The 19,353-nt window shown below is 40.4% G+C and overlaps 1 protein-coding gene across 8 annotated transcripts in view; it reads left to right on the top strand.

The window, feature by feature from the left end:
• Nucleotides 1–19,353, top strand: part of LOC139762525 (tRNA (uracil-5-)-methyltransferase homolog A-like) — a 71,729-nt gene that overhangs the window by 41,547 nt on the left and 10,829 nt on the right. Inside the window, exons 15-16 of one of the 8 annotated variants that reach the window (XR_011715731.1) lie at nt 10,999–11,146; nt 12,229–12,443. The exons of 4 other annotated variants lie outside the window; for them this stretch is intronic. Coding sequence is in view for 1 of the 4 variants with exons in the window: in XM_071687522.1 (XP_071543623.1) it covers nt 10,999–11,120 (122 nt within the window). In the remaining 3 variants the exon portion in view is untranslated. Of the gene's footprint in view, nt 1–10,998; nt 12,206–12,228; nt 12,444–19,353 lie in introns of those variants that run through there. 3 more of the 8 variants (XR_011715732.1, XR_011715733.1, XM_071687522.1) reach the window with 3 other exon arrangements.

Here is a 19,353-nt window from a genome sequence, read left to right as displayed (position 1 = left end):
TGCCGCAAACCTACATTCACTGAGAACCAATCACTTTCCTCTCTTCCTACACGTACACATGCCTTACTTCCTCGATAAAAACTTTTCACTGCTTCTAACAACTTGCCTCCCACACCATATATTCTTAATACCTTCCACAGAGCATCTCTATCAACTCTATCATATTCCTTCTCCAGATCCATAAATGCTACATACAAATCCATTTGTTTTTCTAAGTATTTCTCACATACATTCTTCAAAGCAAACACCTGATCCACACATCCTCTACCACTTCTGAAACCACACTGCTCTTCCCCAATCTGATGCTCTGTACATGCCTTCACCCTCTCAATCAATACCCTCCCATATATTTTACTTTTTAAAGTGGAAGATTATTTTGAAAAATGGAACTACTCAAAAACTTTGAGAAGCATTCCCCCTACACATATCAGCAACACAATTGAAATTTATGGAGAATTCAGCACAAGGACTTAATGGAATACTGTTTTTATTCCTACATAAGACAGATGACAACAATGGAACCTCTTATAATATTGAGGCATAGCATAGACAAATGCATGGAATGATGTATGCGAGGGAGGCATGTAAGGACAGGATAAGTGGGGACTCTTCTTGGCCACCCCCTTGCTGGGAGTACCAAAGGGAACAGGCATTAGAGATATTTACTTATTTATTATACTTGACCGCTGTTTCCTGTGTCAGCAAGGTAGCACCAGGAAACACATGAAGAATGCCCCATCCACTCATATGCACATATGCATACAAGAAATGATGTACACATCAGTACACTAAGATGGATCCAGATTTTTACCAAGACAATAAAGACCAACTTGCCTAGTATCCCATGTAATTAAGATACTTTATATGGGTTAACAAGGAAAAAGAAACACATTCTGAGACAATATATCAACTCCTTTCGATGGTCAGCATGGACTCGTGCCAGGTTAGAATACACAAATGCAACTTAGTTCTTTGTCTGTCTATCCTTATCTATGATGCCTGTTCCCTTAAGGAACTCCTTCAAGGGGCTGGCCAAGGTAAATGAATTTCATGTTGAATATTACCATAACTAATCTTGTAATGTGGAACTTTGGCACCAGTTTAGGGATCATATCATCTCCCATATCATTACATACAGAATTCTGAAGCCTATTTCCACCTAAATGATATTGAGTGTTCATATGGGATGAGTGCTGTGTGATAACCCTGTCAGTTTGGCAAAATCTTGTGGGTAGGTACTCTTGATCCATACCCTCACTACCTCAGATACAGTTTGCCACATGCAATGTCATTCATGAAGGGAGCCTCTCATTGCCTTCTACCTTGCCATCTTCCCATCTAGTCTGTGTTTCTTTTTTTCCCTGTCCTCCTCTGTTCTGGTCATGTATATGATGCAAATGTGCATGAATGTAAATTGTCTTTTACCTGACAGTTGAATCCTTTTATTTTGTGGTTGTACTGTGCAGAGTTTTACTTTCATGCGGCCTATCTTTTTGAAATTTTCTGTTGCTCAATCTTTTACACTGGACCAACTTCTGCCTCAGGTATTCCATTCATTGACTCCCCTGTTACTATTAGAGTTGTTCTTTACATCTGTTTTAATAAGTTTTATGCTTTACTTCATATTTTGGCTTCTAGTGTTTGTTATTTTTTTATTATACTTTTATTACACATGACAGCTTGAGACTGAGTGTGAATGAATGTGGCCTTTTTTGTCTATTTTCTTGGCACTGCCATGCTGAAGCAGGGGGTAACGACGCTGTTTCCTGTGGGATAGGATATCAAATGAATGGATGAAGGCAAGTATGAATATGTACATGTGTATATATGTATATGTCTGTGTATGTGTATGTATACATATGTATATAAGTTGACATGCTGTCAGTGGATTGAACCAGGGCATGTGAAGCGTCTGGGGTAAACCATGCAAAGTGTGTGGGGCCTGGATGTGGAAAGGGAGCTGTGGTTTCGGTGCATTATTACATGACAGCTAGAGACAGAGTGTGAACGAATGGGGCCTTTGGTGTTTTTCCTAGCACTACCTCGCACACATGAGGGGGTTGTTATTCCATGTGTGGCGAGGTGGCGATGGGAACAAGTAAAGGCAGACTATGAATTATGTACATGTGTATATATGTATATGTCTGTATGTGTATATATATGTGTACATTGAGATGTATAGGTATGTATATTGTGCATGGGTGGACATGTATGTATATACATGTGTATGTGGGCGGGTTGGGCCATTCTTTCGTCTGTTTCCTTGCGCTACCTCGCTAACGCGGGAGACAGCGACAAAGCAAAATAAATGAATAATAAATAATAATGTTTATGTGTGTATTTGTGCGTGTACATGAGTGGATGGGCCATTCTTCGTCTGTTTCCTGGCACTACCTCGCTGATGCAGGAAACGGTGATCATGTGTAATTAATATGAATAATAATGATACTTGATCGCTGTTTCTCGCATCTGCGAGTTGGTGCCAGGAAATAGATGCAGAATAAGTACCCAACCATTCACATACATATGTTTACATAAACGCCCATACTTTTTTTTTTTTAATTTTCCAAAAGAAGGAACAGATGGGGCCAGGTGAGGATATTCCAAAAAAGGCCCAGTCCTCTGTTCCTAACGCTACCTCGCTAACGCGGGAAATGGCGAATAGTTTGAAAGAAAAGAAAAGAAATATACATATATGTACACATGTACATATTCATGCTTGCTTGCCTTCACTCCATTTCTAGCGCCACCCCACCCCACAGGAAACAGCATCGCTGCCCCCTGCTTCACCGAGGTAGTTCCAGGAAAACAGACAAAAAAAAAGCCACATTTGTTCATACAGTCTCTAGCTGTCATGTGTAATGCACTGAAACCACAGCTCCCTATCCACGTCTAGGCCCCACAGGCCTTTCCATGATACCCCAGACATTTCACATATCCTGGTTCAATCCATTGACAGCACGTTGACCCCAGTTTACTAAATTGTTCAAGTTCACTCTATTCCTTGAATGCCTCTCACCCTCCTGTATGTTTAGGCCCCAATCACTCAAAATCTTTTTCGCTCATTCCTTCCCCCTTCAATTTGGTGTCCTGCTTCTCCTTGTTCCCTCCACCCCTGACACATATATCCTCTTTGTCAACCTTTCCTCACTCATTCTCTCCATATGTCCAAACCATTTCACCACTCCCACTTCTGCTCTCTCAACCACACTCTTCTTATTACCACATATCTCTCTTATCCTTTCATTACTTGCTCGATCAAACCACTTCACATATTTTGAAGAACTATTCTCTGTCTGATCAGGTCCTTCCCTGATTCTTCTCTTCTGTGGTTGGTAAATTTAAGTCCTCAAGCCTTTCCGTCCAGCTCATTTCCAATTCCAGAATGTGTTGTTTGTCTGGTTTTTCATATTATGGCTTTTTGTCTAAAGAAATGTTAGTAGATTTTTTATTTTTAGACTGCTAATACATTATTCAGACTGTAGATAATCAAAGCTGGATTATATGAATAGCGCTACAACCAGTTGCCAAAGCCACAAGTTAATTTCTTTGTAATCAATCTTGCCTTGTTCACCATTTTATAATTATTTGTTCTAAGCAGTGTGACAGCTTTTAATGTTTTATCACTCGGAGAAGCATAAAATGAAACTTTATTCTGTTCAAGTGTATGCTAGTTTTGCTGAACAATATAAACGACAATCCAAGCTTCGTAGAAGTGGATTTTGGGGAGGAAATAGTAAACTGCAGAAGCAACTTTGGTATTTGTGAATTAGTTATAAGGGAGGGAGACAGTACTGTTCTTGCAAGCTAGATGGCTCAGATTTTGTATTTGGATAGAGTAGAACCCGCTACTTCCTGTTTATGATCACTCTTTCACCGTAATGGTAAATAAGCACATGGTGGTTGTATGAATTGTATTTTCTAGATGGGAAGCTATTTCACTCAGAAGTTAACTGATAGTGAGGGCAGTTACTCTCCTGGGAAATATGCAGGAATATGCACAACTGATTCATCCAATGCCCTTTCCTTGATGATCCAGCGATTGATATGGTGTAAGATATATATACATGTATGTGTGTGTGCATTTCTCTCTCACACCATAGAATAAGGGGACTGTAAGATAGATTGGAAAATATGTTATCAGATATTTGTTAACTTACCCTTCCCCTTGCAAGAGATGCATATGAACATAGTCTGAAGCATTGTAGACACTTGCTGACACACACACACACACACACACACACACACACACACACACACACACACACATTGCAGTAAGGGCAAGCAGTTATGTTTTTTTTTTTTTTTCTAAACTGGAGACTTGATTAATCAGATAGGGAAGGACGCAGAACCAATCTAAACAATAACTTTGTATTATCATTTACTCTGCACTAAATCATATGGGTGATGGATCGGGTATTGAAAGCCTCTCAGTTTTCTGACACTTGTTTTCCACCTATGTACAGTGTGATTAAGCAAAACATGAATTCTTTGGACATGGGTTAAGGTTGTGTATTAGCGAATGCAAAGGCTTTGTACACATAATCTAAAGTAATTGGGAATGAATGGATAGGTGGAGCAGTTGGAATGTAGTCTAGTATTGTGAACTTTCAGATTAATCATAAGCTTTTCAGTTTAACATGATTACATATAATAAGAAAAAATATCACTATTGATATGAGTTTAGTCATGTATGTCAGGTATTATTACATTATCATGTGTCAAAAGTTCCATTAAGTATGCATGGTAATCTGACATTTTCACATTATGAAGAATCCTGTGCTCTAGAGACATGAGATGTGAAAACATTATGAAGAATCCTGTGCTCTAGAGATATGAGACGATGTGAAAATTCCTGTGTCCTTGGTATTTTGGTGTTACTTGAAAATTCCGTACCTTATATGTCTGGTATTCTGACATTTTAATGATTTGAAGTATCCTTACATTGTATATTTCTGGTATTATGACATTATCAGGACTTAAGAATTCTATGTTTCTTATATATGTCTGGTTTACTAACATTTTGTCTTGAAATTCCATCCTTACTATACCTTTACTCCTGTTATTTTATTTTAACACTATGTGTTGAATATTTTACACTTTTTGTATGGTATTCTGGCATTATCAAAATTAGAATTCATATTTCATAAGTATGCTTGGTATTCTGACATTATCAATACCTAAACAATTCATACATGATGTTTATGCATGGTATTCTGACATTATCAAGACCTGGAAATTATATACTCCCTTGTATGCAAGGTGAATATTCTGACATGATCAGGTTTTGAAAATTCTGTATTCTATGTATTCCTGGTATTCTGACATTACTGGGTTATGTGAATTTTACTGAATATATAAATCTGAGTCTGGCATTATCAGGGCTATGTATGCTGCGTATTCTGACATTATTTGGTGTGAAAATTAAGTATTTCTTTGTACCCGGTATCCTGACATTATCAGGTCCTGAAAGACCCTTTATTTGCCAGAAATTCTGACATTAACATATCCTGAAAATTTCATTTTCTTTAAGCAGGGTACTCTGACATAATCAAGTCCTGAAAATTCCGTTTTTCTGTATGCCCGGTATTCTGACATTAAAAGTTTTTTTTTTAGATTCCATTTTTTTTGAATTCCTGAAATTTCAACTTTATCAGGACTTGAATTCCTTTTCTGTGTATTTCTGGTATCTTGACTGTACCAGGCCAGGAAAATTCCATTGTGTGTATGTGTTCCTAAGCTTCTGATGGATGCTAGATTGTTTCTTCTATTAAGTGGACAAGTTGCAAAATACTAAATGGGAATTTATGCTTTATTATTCCCAGTTGACTATGCACAAAGGAGATCAGCTATTTGGAATGAAATATGGTGACTTGGATACTGGTATCAAGACTCGAGTTGCTGTGAAATTGTAGTTCCTATATATTTGTTATAAAACTAAAGTCTTTCATCAGTTTTGAAGTGAAATATAGAGATTTGCAAGCAGCAAAGCATGTAAGTAAGTATGGAAAATTTCTTTCCATTATCTCATGATATTTTTGGTGTATTCGTATCATCAAATCTTCATGATTTCTTCAAAAGAGTTAGTTATTGTTATTGATACTTTTTTCTTTCTTTTTTCAAGAGAGTTTTCATGGGCCCAGCCTGCAAACATATTGTAACTTGGTTCAAATGTCCCTTGGAAGTCCATATCCAGGGGACATGGCCTCAAATGTCCCTTGGAAGTCCATATCCAGGGGACATGGCCTTCACTAACAGTTCTCCTCAGCTTATTAGTGTGGTTTTTCATTTTTTATTTTTCCACCATAAACAAGGTGAAAGTGAGATGGTATGATGTGGGATATAACATGAGAATAATGAAATAGAATGAAAACCAGTGATAGTGTACTTAAGCTGTATCCAGACCAGTGTTTGGCTGTTTAAAGCTGTAGTGGTTCTAATCTATTAAGAAAGGGGGTGACTGTGTTGTTGATTGGTTGGTAAGAATATTCAGTATATGTATAGATCATGGTGAAGTGGCTGAGGATTGGCAGAATGCATGTTTAGTGCTATTGTACAAAAGCAAAGGGGATAAAGGTGAGTGTCAAACTACAGAGGCATAAGTTTAAGTATACCTGGAAAATTGTATGGGAGAGTATTGATTGAGAGGGTGAAGGCATGTACAGAGCATCAGATTTAGGAGGAGCAGTGTGGTTTTAGAAGTGGTGGGGGATATGTAGATCAGGTGTTTACTTTAAAGAATTTATTTGAGAAATACTAAGAAAAATAGATGGATTTGTATATAGCATTTATGGATCTGGTGAAGGCATAGGATAGGGATGATAGGGATGCTTTGTGGAAGGTCTGAAGATATTGTGTGGGAGGTAAGCTGCTAGAAGCAGTGAGAAGTTTTTATCAATGGTGTAAGGCATGTGTATGAATAGGAGAGGAGAGTGATTGGTTCCTGTTAAAGGTCAGTCTGTCGCAAGGGTGTGTAATGTCCCCATAGTTGGTTTATGGATGGAGTAGTTAGGGAGGTAAATGCATGAGTTTTGGGGAGAAGGGCAAGTATTCAGTTTGTTAGGAATGAGAGAGCCTGGGAAGTGTCTTTTGTTGTTAGCTGATGATACAGCACTGGTGGCTGATTCGTGTGAGAAACTGCAGAAGTTGGTGACTGAGTTTGGAAAAGTGTGAAAGGAGAAAGTTGAGAGTGAATGCAAATAAAAGCTAGGTTATTAGGTTTAGCAGGGTTTAAAGACAAGTTAGTTGGGATGTAAGTTTGAGTGGAGAAAAATTGAAAGTGAAGTGTTTTAGTTATGTGGGAGTGGACTTGGCAGCGAATGAAACCATGGAAGCAGAAGTGAGTCATAGGATGGGGTACGGGGCGAAGGTTCAGGGAGTGATTAAGAATATGTAAAGTGAGAACATTATCTCGAAGGGCAAAAATGGGTATTTTTGAATGAGTGTATGGTTGTGAGGCATGGGCCGTAGATAGGGTTGTACAGAGGAGGGTGGATGTGTTAGAAATGAAATGTTTGTGGACAACATGTGCTGTGAGGTGGTTTGATTACGTAATGAAAGTGTAAAAGAGATATGTGGTAATTTGAGTTTGGGAGAGAGAACAGAAGGGGGTGTGTTGAAATGGCTTGGATGCATAGAGAAAATGAGTGAGGATAGGTTGACAAAGGTATATATGTGTCAGGTGGGGGAAGCAGGAGACCAAATTTGAGGTGGAAGGATGGAGTGAGAAAGATTTTGAGCAATCAGGGCCTGAACATACAGGAGGGTGAGAGGCGCCAAGAAACTGATGAAGAATGGCACATCAACTCATGTACATATTGTATACATAAACACCCATACACACACATATACATATCAACATATGCATACAGATACACGGACTTATACATATATACCCGTGCACATATTCATACTTGCTTGCCTTCATCCATTCCTGGTGCTACCCTTTCCCACAGGAGACAGCATCACTGTCCTTCAACGGGGTAGAGCCAGGAAAACAGAAATAAAAGGCCACATTCGTTCATACTCAGTCTCTATCTGTCATGTATAGTGCACCGAAACCACAGCTCACTATCCACATCCATGGCCCCACAAACCTTTCCATGGATTACCCCTGACATTTCACATGCAAATGAGAGTTGGGGTTAGAGAGTATCATTAAATTTTAGGGAGAATAAAAAGATGTTTTGGAAGGAGGTAAATAAAGTGCATAAGACAAGAGAACAAATGGGAATATCGGTGAAGGGGGCTAATGGGAAGGTAATATCAAGTAGTGGTGATGTGAGAAGGAGATGGAGTGAGTATTTTGAAGGTTTTTTTGAATGTGTTAGATATAGGGTGTTTTGGTCAAGGTGGTGTGCGGAGTGAGAGGGTTAGGGAGAATAATTTGGTAAACAGAGAAGAGGTAGTAAAAGGTTTGCAGAAGATGAAAGCCGGCAAGGCAGCGGATTTGGATGGTATTGCAGTGGAATTTATTTAAAAAGGGGGTGACTGTTGTAGTTGACTGGTTGGTAAGTATATTTAATGTATGTATGCCTCATGGTGAGGTGCCTGAGGATTGGCGGAATGCATGCATAGTGCCATTGTGCAAAGGCAAAGTGGATAAAGGTGAGTGCTCAAATTACAGAGGTATAAGTTTGTTGAGTATTCCTGGGAAATTATATGGGAGGGTATTGATTGAGAGGGTGAAGGCATGTACAGAGCATCAGATTGGGGAAGAGCAGTGTGGTTTCAGAAGTGGTAGAGGATGTGTGGATCAGGTGTTTGCTTTGAAGAATGTATGTGAGAAATGCTTAGAAAAGCAAATGGATTTGTATGTAGCATTTATGGATCTGGAGAAGGCATATGATAGAGTTGATAGAGATGCTCTGTGGAAGGTATTAAGAATATATGGTGTGGGGGGCAAGTTGTTAGAAGCAGTGAAGAGTTTTTATTGAGGATGTAAGGCATGTGTACAAGTAGGAAGAGAGGAAAGTGATTGGGTCTCAGTGAATGTTGGTTTATGGCAGGGGTGCGTGATGTCTCCATGGTTGCTTAATTTGTTTATGGATGGGGGTTGTTAGGAAGGTGAATGCAAGAGTTTTGGAGAGAGGGGCAAATATGCAGTCTGTTGTGGATGAGAGGGCTTGGGAAGCGAGTCAGTTGTTCGCTGATGATACAGCACTGGTGGCTGATTCGGGTGAGAAACTGCAGAAGTTGGAGAATGAGTTTGGTAAAGTGTGTGAAAGAAGAAAGCTGAGAGTAAATGTGAATAAGAGCAAGGTTATTAGGTACGGTAGGATTGAGGGACAAGTCAATTGGGAGGTAAGTTTGAATGGAGATAAACTGGAGGAAGTGAAGTGTATTAGATATCTGGGAGTGGATTTGGCAACAGATGGAACTATGGAAGCGGAAGTGAGTTGCAGGGTGGGGGAGGGGGCGAAAGTTCTGGGAGCGTTGAAAAATGTGTGGAAGGGGAGAACATTATCTCGGAAAGCAAAAATGGGTATGTTTGAAGGAATAGTGGTTCCACCACTGTTATATTGTTGCAAGGTGTGGGCTATAGATAGAGTTGTGCAGAGGAGGGTGGATGTGCTGGAAATGAGATGTTTGAGGACAATATGTGGTGTGAGGTGTTTTGATCGAGTAAGTAATGAAAGGGTAAGAGAGATGTGCGGTAATAAAAAGAGTGTGGTTGAGAGAGCAGAAGAGGGTGTTTTGAAATGGTTTGGTCACATGGAGAGAATGAGTGAGGAAAGATTGATAAAGAGGATATATGTGTCAAAGGTGGAGGGAACGAGGAGAAGTGGGAAACCAAATTGGAGGTGAAAGGATGGAGTGAAAAAGATTTTGAGTGATCGGGGCTTGAACATGCAGGAGGGTGAAAGGCATGCAAGGAATAGAGTGAATTGGAACGATGTCATATACCAGGGTCGACGTGCTACCAATGGATTGAACCAAGGCATGGGAAGCGTCTGGGGTAAACTATGGAAAGTTTTGTGGGGCCTGGATGTGGAAAGGGAGCTGTGGTTTTGGTGCATTATACATGACAGCTAGAGACTGAGTGTGAACAAATGTGGCCTTCATTGTCTTTTCCTAGCGCTACCTCACACACGTGCTGGGGGAGGGGGTTGTCATTTCAAGTGTGGTGGGGTGGCAACAGGAATGAATAAAGGCAGCAAGATGAATTATATACATGTTATATATGTATATGTCTGTGTATGTATATATATATATATATATGTATACGTTGAAATGCATAGGTATGTATATGTGTGTGTATGTGTATCCATGTGTATGTGGGAGGGTTGGGCCATTCTTTCGCCTGTTTCCTTGCGCTACCTTGCTAACGCAGGAGATAGCGCGTACTACTTAATGCCCTGCTAAAAAAGACACCAAGCACTTACTACTTAATGCCCTGCTAGAAAAGACACCAAGCACTTACTACTTAATTGCCCTACATTCCCTGCACATAGACATTCAACACATCACGACACTTGTGGTCTTGACCGATGGACATGGCCAGGAGCCTCATAAGGATAGAAGTGACTTGGGGCGTGAAGTAAGAAAGTATCTTTACAAACGAACATACATATGTTTGTATACATACATACTTTACAAAGAACATAAATATGTATGTATACATACATACATATGTATGTATACACACATACATACATTTATGCATACATATATAAAGTACCAGGGGAAAAATAGGAACTTTTTCATAGGTCATTTGAATTCTCCTCATCCTACCCCCAAGCCCAAACATGAACTGTGTGTTTCTCCAGTTTTTCCTCTTAAGGTGTCATTAATATTATTATGACCATTGTTTTCATACTATAGGTTTATGTATTTATTGTGTCTGCTGGTCATGGTTTCTGAAGTTCTCAGCGTTTAGAGTATGACAATTGCATTTACGCAGCATAGCAAGACACTCCTGAATATGTGGAATTATATACTCAATTTGATGTGAATATTAAATGTGTAAGCTTTTTGATGGAGATTGGTCTGATCCAGAGGGTTGGAGAGAAGAGACAGACAGCAGTGATAGTGATATAAAGAATATTGAAGGCCCCAGCCAGATACCCTCACATAAACGTGTAGTCTGTACCATACATCAGCCAACCTGCATTGGCTGACATAACCTCACCAACTGTCAGTGAACGTGAGTAAATTCTTGTCGTATTGAATACTACATTTTCTGGTTCAAGAATGAATATCCCATTCACTGCCTCCATCAAAATACTTATTTTCTTAACCCTTAAACAGTGGTATTGCCTCCCTGGTTCATCCCAATGCATGGAAAAAATCTGACAGCTATATCTGGCATTGTATATAGTATACTGTGTTTAAGAAATATAAAAAAAAATATATAATCTTTCCTCTGTGTTGGTACAGGAGGATGTTGAGTGGATGGGGGAGGACTTGTGCTGGTGGCATGGATGTCTCTTAAAGTATATGGAAGTTACATTTTACCCTAGTTGTGAGTCTTATGTATACACATAATCACATTACACAGTTTATGATTAATTTTTTCCAAGGCAAATTCATACTGTGTATGTATGTATTTGTACATCTTTTTGACATTTTTCCATGATGCACATGCTTTTGATGTGTGTTCACAGTATGTACATAACTTTTGTTCACTTGAACGAATGACTGAGTAACTTTTCACATAAAACATCCTTACAGAAATTGCTTGTTTTGATAACTATAATAGTGAGCATATGAATAAGAATTAAACCCAGATGGTTTATATGCACTCTCATGTACATCCTGTAGGTGACAGATGTGTGATTTTTTTTCGAGCTTGAGATGCATGATATTTTATGATGTGTGGCCGTGCGTGATATTTTTTTGAGCTGTGACAGTAGGCTGCTAGTGACTTCTAAGAATAATTGGAGGAAGGAGACATTAACCAGAATTAAACCAGAGGCAACAAGGTCTAAAGTCATGTGATGATGGAAGCAGTCTTATGAAGATGGTCAAGACAAAGGGAAGAGTTTAAGGGTTAAATTCTCAAGCAAAGGGGGAGTTAAGCCATTAGTATGCTGCAGTGAATGGGGTTAAGAGTATTGAATGTTACGTTATAGTATTAAACTAACAGTATATGTACAGTAGTCACTTCATATTCATCATAATCTAAGGCAATTTTTCATAATTTAATTTATTTCATAATAATGCTATTGTTTCTACATGGTCCATATTAAAGTTTATGTGCATCTTTCTGGCTTCTTTCTCACACAGTTTTGGCGTTCTGTGCTGTGAAGTGAGAAATGTTATCCTCTCAGGTAATGGCACACTCCCAGCAACAGCCACCGAAGCATCTCAAGTGCTGGCATGCATTGGATTGTTTCCTGGGGAACATCTGCTTGCTACATGATTGAAAAACTGCTTCCGGTTTGCTGCCAACGGAACATACCAGATAAACAAGTGTGACCAAAGAACTTCAGTATTTCAAAGTACTTTCATTGTGCTTATAAATACTGGTTTTCTTCATTTGAGTCTGTTTAGTAATTTTTTGGGGAGTATATTCTAAGTGTGGGGGAAAACTATATATTGGTGGTTGAAGGGACAGGTAATGTGAAAGAAAAATCTCAAGAGGTATTGCATGTAGATAGGAGCTCTGTGCCCCATGTATATGTGTTTTTGTTTACATTTGTGTGTGTGTGTGTGTGTTTGTGTTTGTTTAAATTGGTATTTGCTGAGCTACCACAGACATGCAGCTTCCACTTAGTGAATAGTTTCTTTCCTTTAGAAGCCCTCTTTGACATCCATAACACATCCCACTCACCCACCCGCTAGACCTCTCCCGCCCTGACACATTTATGACCTTAGTTCACTGTTGCTTCTCTGTTCAGAAACTTACAGTCATAAATCCATCTTCTCCCCCTTTAAATAACTTAGACAGAAACATAATACTTATCTTGTAATGACTTAACAGATGCCAAACAATTGTTTCCCCAACCCACTCTTAAGTTCCACTAGATCAGACACAACCTTTGGTGGGTACACTTTCGAACAGATTTGAGTTATGCATTCTCATCTGTTTTGTACACCAACAGCCCTTCCTCACAAACGTACAGGTTTTTTACACACAAAACAAGGTTTATTAGCTCGATGGGTTTTCTTACTGAGACATAGTTCTCTGGTTGGTGGGGTAAATGTTTCCTACTGAAATTAAAAGAAGAAATTCTATTACCAGTAGAACAAGTGAAAGATATATCATTTTTTTTAATCAAATCAGCATAATGCAGGGAGACCATCGTCTCACTTCAGGCCATGTATATGATAATGTGAAAACACACAAGCCAGACTATCCTCTCTATCTGACCATATCGCAAGTCACAATATCCAGTACTGTCCATCAAAGCAACTCAACAGAATCACAAAGAATTAGATATCTGGGGTCTTCATAAACTCGGCAATGACTTTTTCAAATCCAGCATTGAACAGGACCTTATAGTATAGGCCTATCAACTCAAGATGTGGAAAGAATGTTTACTAGTGTCACTGGCAGATCTACTATCAAAAGTACCTGCAACTGTCTACAAGCACCCAACATTCTGTACAATTATGGTGAAGCATGTTTATTCATGTACGAGCAATGCTCTTTTCCAGCACAATATCTTGTTTTCATCCACCATTTACCTGTTGCTGCTGCATGGACATTATTTTTAAGTTGTTTTTAATGAAGGCCATCATATATTATTAGAAAAAAAATTAAGCCCTTACATGCACATGTACATACCAACATATACACATATATATACACATACACAGACATATTTACACATGTACATATTCATGATTGCTTGCCTTCATCCATTCCTGGTGCTACCCTGGCCATCAGGAAACAGCATCACTACCCCGTGCTTCAGCGAGGTAGCACCAAGAAAACAGACAAAAACAAGGCCACATTCGTTCACACTCATTCTCTAGCTGTCATGTGTAATGCACCAATACCACAGTTTCCTATCCAAATCTGGGCCCCACAGACTTTCATGGTTTACCTCAGATGTTTCACGGGCCCTGGTTCGGTCCATTGACAGCACGTTGACCCCAGTACACCACATCGTTCCAATTCATTCTATTCCTTGCACCCCTCTCACCCTCCTATATGTTCAAGCCCCGATCACTCAAAATCTTTTTCACTCCATCCTTCCACCTCCAATTTGGTCTCCTGCTTCTCCTTGTTCCCTCCCCCTCCAACACATGTATCTTCTTTGTCAACCTTTCCTCATTCATTCTCTTCATATGTCCAAACCATTTCAACACACCCTCCTCAGCTCTCAACCACACACTTTTTATTTCCACACATCTCTCATGCCCCTTCATCTCTTACTCAGTGAAACCACTTCACCTCATATTCTCAAACATTTCATTTCCATCACATCCACCCTCCTCCGTACAGTACAACCCTATATATATCCCATTCCCATGACAGCTAGAGACTGAGTGTGAACAAATGTGGCCTTTTTTTTTTTTTTTTTTTTTTTTTTTTTTTTTTCCTGAAGCAGGGGATAGCGATGCTGTTTCCTGTGGGGATGGGTAGTGCCGGGAATGGATGAAGGCAAGCAAGTATGAATATGTATATGTTATATGGGCGTTTATGTATATATGTATTTGTGGATGGGCCATCCTCTCGTTTTTTTTTTGTTTTTTTTTTGTTTTTTTTTCCAAAAGAAGGAACAGAGAAGGGGGCCAGTTGGGGATAGTCCCTCTAAGGCCCAGTCCTCTTTTCTTAACACTACCTCGCTAATGCGGGAAATGGCGAATAGTATGGATTTTTTTTTTTTTTTTTTTTTTTTTTTTTTTTTTTTTTTTTTTGCCGCTGTCTCCCACGTTTGCGAGGTAGCGCAAGGAAACAGACGAAAGAAATGGCCCAACCCACCCCCATACACATGTATGTATAAACGTCCACACACGCAAATATACATACCTACACAGCTTTCCATGGTTTATCCCAGACGCTTCACATGCCCTGATTCAATCCACTGACAGCACGTCAACCCCGGTATACCACATCGATCCAATTCACTCTATTCCTTGCCCTCCTTTCACCCTCCTGCATATTCAGGCCCCGATCACACAAAATCTTTTTCACTCCATCTTTCCACCTCCAATTTGGTCTCCCACTTCTCCTCGTTCCCTCCACCTCCGACACATATATCCTCTTGGTCAATCTTTCCTCACTCATTCTCTCCATGTGCCCAAACCATTTCAAAACACCCTCTTCTGCTCTCTCAACCACGCTCTTTTTATTTCCACACATCTCTCTTACCATTACGTTACTTACTCGATCAAACCACCTCACACCACACATTGTCCTCAAACATCTCATTTCCTGCACATCCATCATCCTGCGCACAACTTTATCCATAGCCCACGCCTCGCAACCATACAACATTGTTGGAACCACTATTCCTTCAAACATACCCATTTTTGCTTTCCGAGATAATGTTCTCGACTTCCACACATTCTTCAAGGCTCCCAGGATTTTCGCCCCCTCCCCCACCCTATGATCCACTTCCGCTTCCATGGTTCCATCCGCTGCCAGATCCACTCCCAGATATCTAAAACACTTTACTTCCTCCAGTTTTTCTCCATTCAAACTTACCTCCCAATTGACTTGACCCTCAACCCTACTGTACCTAATAACCTTGCTCTTATTCACATTTACTCTTAACTTTCTTCTTTCACACACTTTACCAAACTCAGTCACCAGCTTCTGCAGTTTCTCACATGAATCAGCCACCAGCGCTGTATCATCAGCGAACAACAACTGACTCACTTCCCAATCTCTCTCATCCCCAACAGATTTCATACTTGCCCCTCTTTCCAAAACTCTTGCATTCACCTCCCTAACAACCCCATCCATAAACAAATTAAACAACCATGGAGACATCACACACACTTGCCGCAAACCTACATTCACTGAGAACCAATCACTTTCCTCTCTTCCTACACGTACACATGCCTTACATCCTCGATATATATATATATTTTTTTTTTTCTTTTTTTTGCTTTGTCGCTGTCTCCCGCATTTGCGAGGTAGCACAAGGAAACAGATGAAAGAAATGGCCCAACCCACCCCCATACACATGTATATACATACATCCACACACGCAAATATACATACCTACACAGCTTTCCATGGTTTACCCCAGTCGCTTCACATGCCTTGATTCAATCCACTGACAGCACGTCAACCCCGGTATACCACATCGCTCCAATTCACTCTATTCCTTGCCCTCCTTTCACCCTCCTGCATGTTCAGGCCCCGATCACACAAAATCTTTTTCACTCCATCTTTCCACCTCCAATTTGGTCTCCCTCTTCTCCTCGTTCCCTCCACCTCCAACACATATATTCTCTTGGTCAACCTTTCCTCACTCATTCTCTCCATGTGCCCGAACCATTTCAAAACACCCTCTTCTGCTCTTTCAACCACGCTCTTTTTATTTCCACACATCTCTCTTACCCTTACGTTACTTACTCGATCAAACCACCTCACACCACACATTGTCCTCAAACATCTCATTTCCAGCACATCCATCCTCCTGCGCGCAACTCTATCCATAGCCCACGCCTCGCAACCATACAACATTGTTGGAACCACTATTCCTTCAAACATACCCATTTTTGCTTTCCGAGATAATGTTCTCGACTTCCACACATTCTTCAAGGCTCCCAGAATTTTCGCCCCCTCCCCCACCCTATGATCCACTTCCGCTTCCATGGTTCCATCCGCTGCCAGATCCACTCCCAGATATCTAAAACACTTCACTTCCTCCAGTTTTTCTCCATTCAAACTCACCTCCCAATTGACTTGACCCTCAACCCTACTGTACCTAATAACCTTGCTCTTATTCACATTTACTCTTAACTTTCTTCTTTCACACACTTTACCAAACTCAGTCACCAGCTTCTGCAGTTTCTCACATGAATCAGCCACCAGCACTGTATCATCAGCGAACAACTGACTCACTTCCAAGCTCTCTCATCCCCAACAGACTTCATACTTGCCCCTCTTTCCAAAACTCTTGCATTCACTTCCCTAACAACCCCATCCATAAACAAATTAAACAACCATGGAGACATCACACACCCCTGCCACAAACCTACATTCACTGAGAACCAATCACTTTCCTCTCTTCCTACACGTACACATGCCTTACATCCTCGATAAAAGCTTTTCACTGCTTCTAACAACTTGCCTCCCACACCATATATTCTTAATACCTTCCACAGAGCATCTCTATCAACTCTATCATATGCCTTCTCCAGATCCATAAATGCTACATACAAATCCATTTGTGTGTGTATATATATATATATACACACACACACACACACACACATATATATATATATATATATATATATATATATATATATATATATATATATATGAGTTTGAATGGAGAAAAACTGGAGGAAGTGAAGTGTTTTAGATATCTGGGAGTGGATCTGGCAGCGGATGGAACCATGGAAGCGGAAGTGGATCATAGGGTGGGGGAGGGGGCGAAAATTCTGGGGGCCTTGAAGAATGTGTGGAAGTCGAGAACATTATCTCGGAAAGCAAAAATGGGTATGTTTGAAGGAATAGTGGTTCCAACAATGTTGTATGGTTGCGAGGCGTGGGCTATGGATAGAGTTGTGCGCAGGAGGATGGATGTGCTGGAAATGAGATGTTTGAGGACAATGTGTGGTGTGAGGTGGTTTGATCGAGTGAGTAACGTAAGGGTAAGAGAGATGTGTGGAAATAAAAAGAGTGTGGTTGAGAGAGCAGAAGAGGGTGTTTTGAAGTGGTTTGGGCACATGGAGAGGATGAGTGAGGAAAGATTGACCAAGAGGATACATGTGTCGGAGGTGGAGGGAACGAGGAGAAGAGGGAGACCAAATTGGAGGTGGAAAGATGGAGTGAAAAAGATTTTGTGTGATCGGGGCCTGAACATGCAGGAGGGTGAAAGGAGGGCAAGGAATAGAGTGAATTGGAGCGATGTGGTATACCGGGGTTGACGTGCTGTCAGTGGATTGAATCAAGGCATGTGAAGCGTCTGGGGTAAACCATGGAAAGCTGTGTAGGTATGTATATTTGCGTGTGTGGACGTATGTATATACATGTGTATGGGGGGGGTTGGGCCATTTCTTTCGTCTGTTTCCTTGCGCTACCTCGCAAACGCGGGAGACAGCGACAAAGTATAAAAAAAAAAAAATTATATATATATATATATATGGCTTTGTATGTAGCATTTATGGATCTGGAGAAGGCATATGATAGAGTTGATAGAGATGCTCTGTGGAAGGTATTAAGAATATATGGTGTGGAAGGAAAGTTGTTAGAAGCAGTGAAAAGTTTTTATCGAGGATGTAAGGCATGTGTACGTGTAGGAAGAGAGGAAAGTGATTGGTTCTCAGTGAATGTAGGTTTGCGGCAGGGGTGTGTGATGTCTCCATGGTTGTTTAATTTGTTTATGGATGGGGTTGTTAGGGAGGTAAATGCAAGAGTTTTGGAAAGAGGGGCAAGTATGAAGTCTGTTGAGGATGAGAGAGCTTGGGAAGTGAGTCAGTTGTTGTTCGCTGATGATACAGCGCTGGTGGCTGATTCATGTGAGAAACTGTAGAAGCTGGTGACTGAGTTTGGTAAAGTGTGTGGAAGAAGAAAGTTAAGAGTAAATGTGAATAAGAGCAAGGTTATTAGGTACAGTAGGGTTGAGGGTCAAGTCAATTGGGAGGTGAGTTTGAATGGAGAAAAACTGGAGGAAGTGAAGTGTTTTAGATATCTGGGAGTGGATCTGGCAGCGGATGGAACCATGGAAGCGGAAGTGGATCATAGGGTGGGGGAGGGGGCGAAAATTCTGGGGGCCTTGAAGAATGTGTGGAAGTCGAGAACATTATCTCGGAAAGCAAAAATGGGTATGTATGAAGGAATAGTGGTTCCAACAATGTTGTATGGTTGCGAGGCGTGGGCTATGGATAGAGTTGTGCGCAGGAGGATGGATGTGCTGGAAATGAGATGTTTGAGGACAATGTGTGGTGTGAGGTGGTTTGATCGAGTGAGTAACGTAAGGGTAAGAGAGATGTGTGGAAATAAAAAGAGCGTGGTTGAGAGAGCAGAAGAGGGTGTTTTGAAGTGGTTTGGGCACATGGAGAGGATGAGTGAGGAAAGATTGACCAAGAGGATATATGTGTCGGAGGTGGAGGGAACAAGGAGAAGAGGGAGACCAAATTGGAGGTGGAAAGATGGAGTGAAAAAGATTTTGTGTGATCGGGGCCTGAACATGCAGGAGGGTGAAAGGAGGGCAAGGAATAGAGTGAATTGGAGCGATGTGGTATACCGGGGTTGACGTGCTGTCAGTGGATTGA

The sequence above is a fragment of the Panulirus ornatus genome, chromosome 43 (genome assembly GCF_036320965.1).
Source record: "Panulirus ornatus isolate Po-2019 chromosome 43, ASM3632096v1, whole genome shotgun sequence".
Classification (NCBI taxonomy): domain Eukaryota; kingdom Metazoa; phylum Arthropoda; class Malacostraca; order Decapoda; family Palinuridae; genus Panulirus; species Panulirus ornatus.
This window is presented reverse-complemented; position numbering and strand designations above follow the sequence as displayed.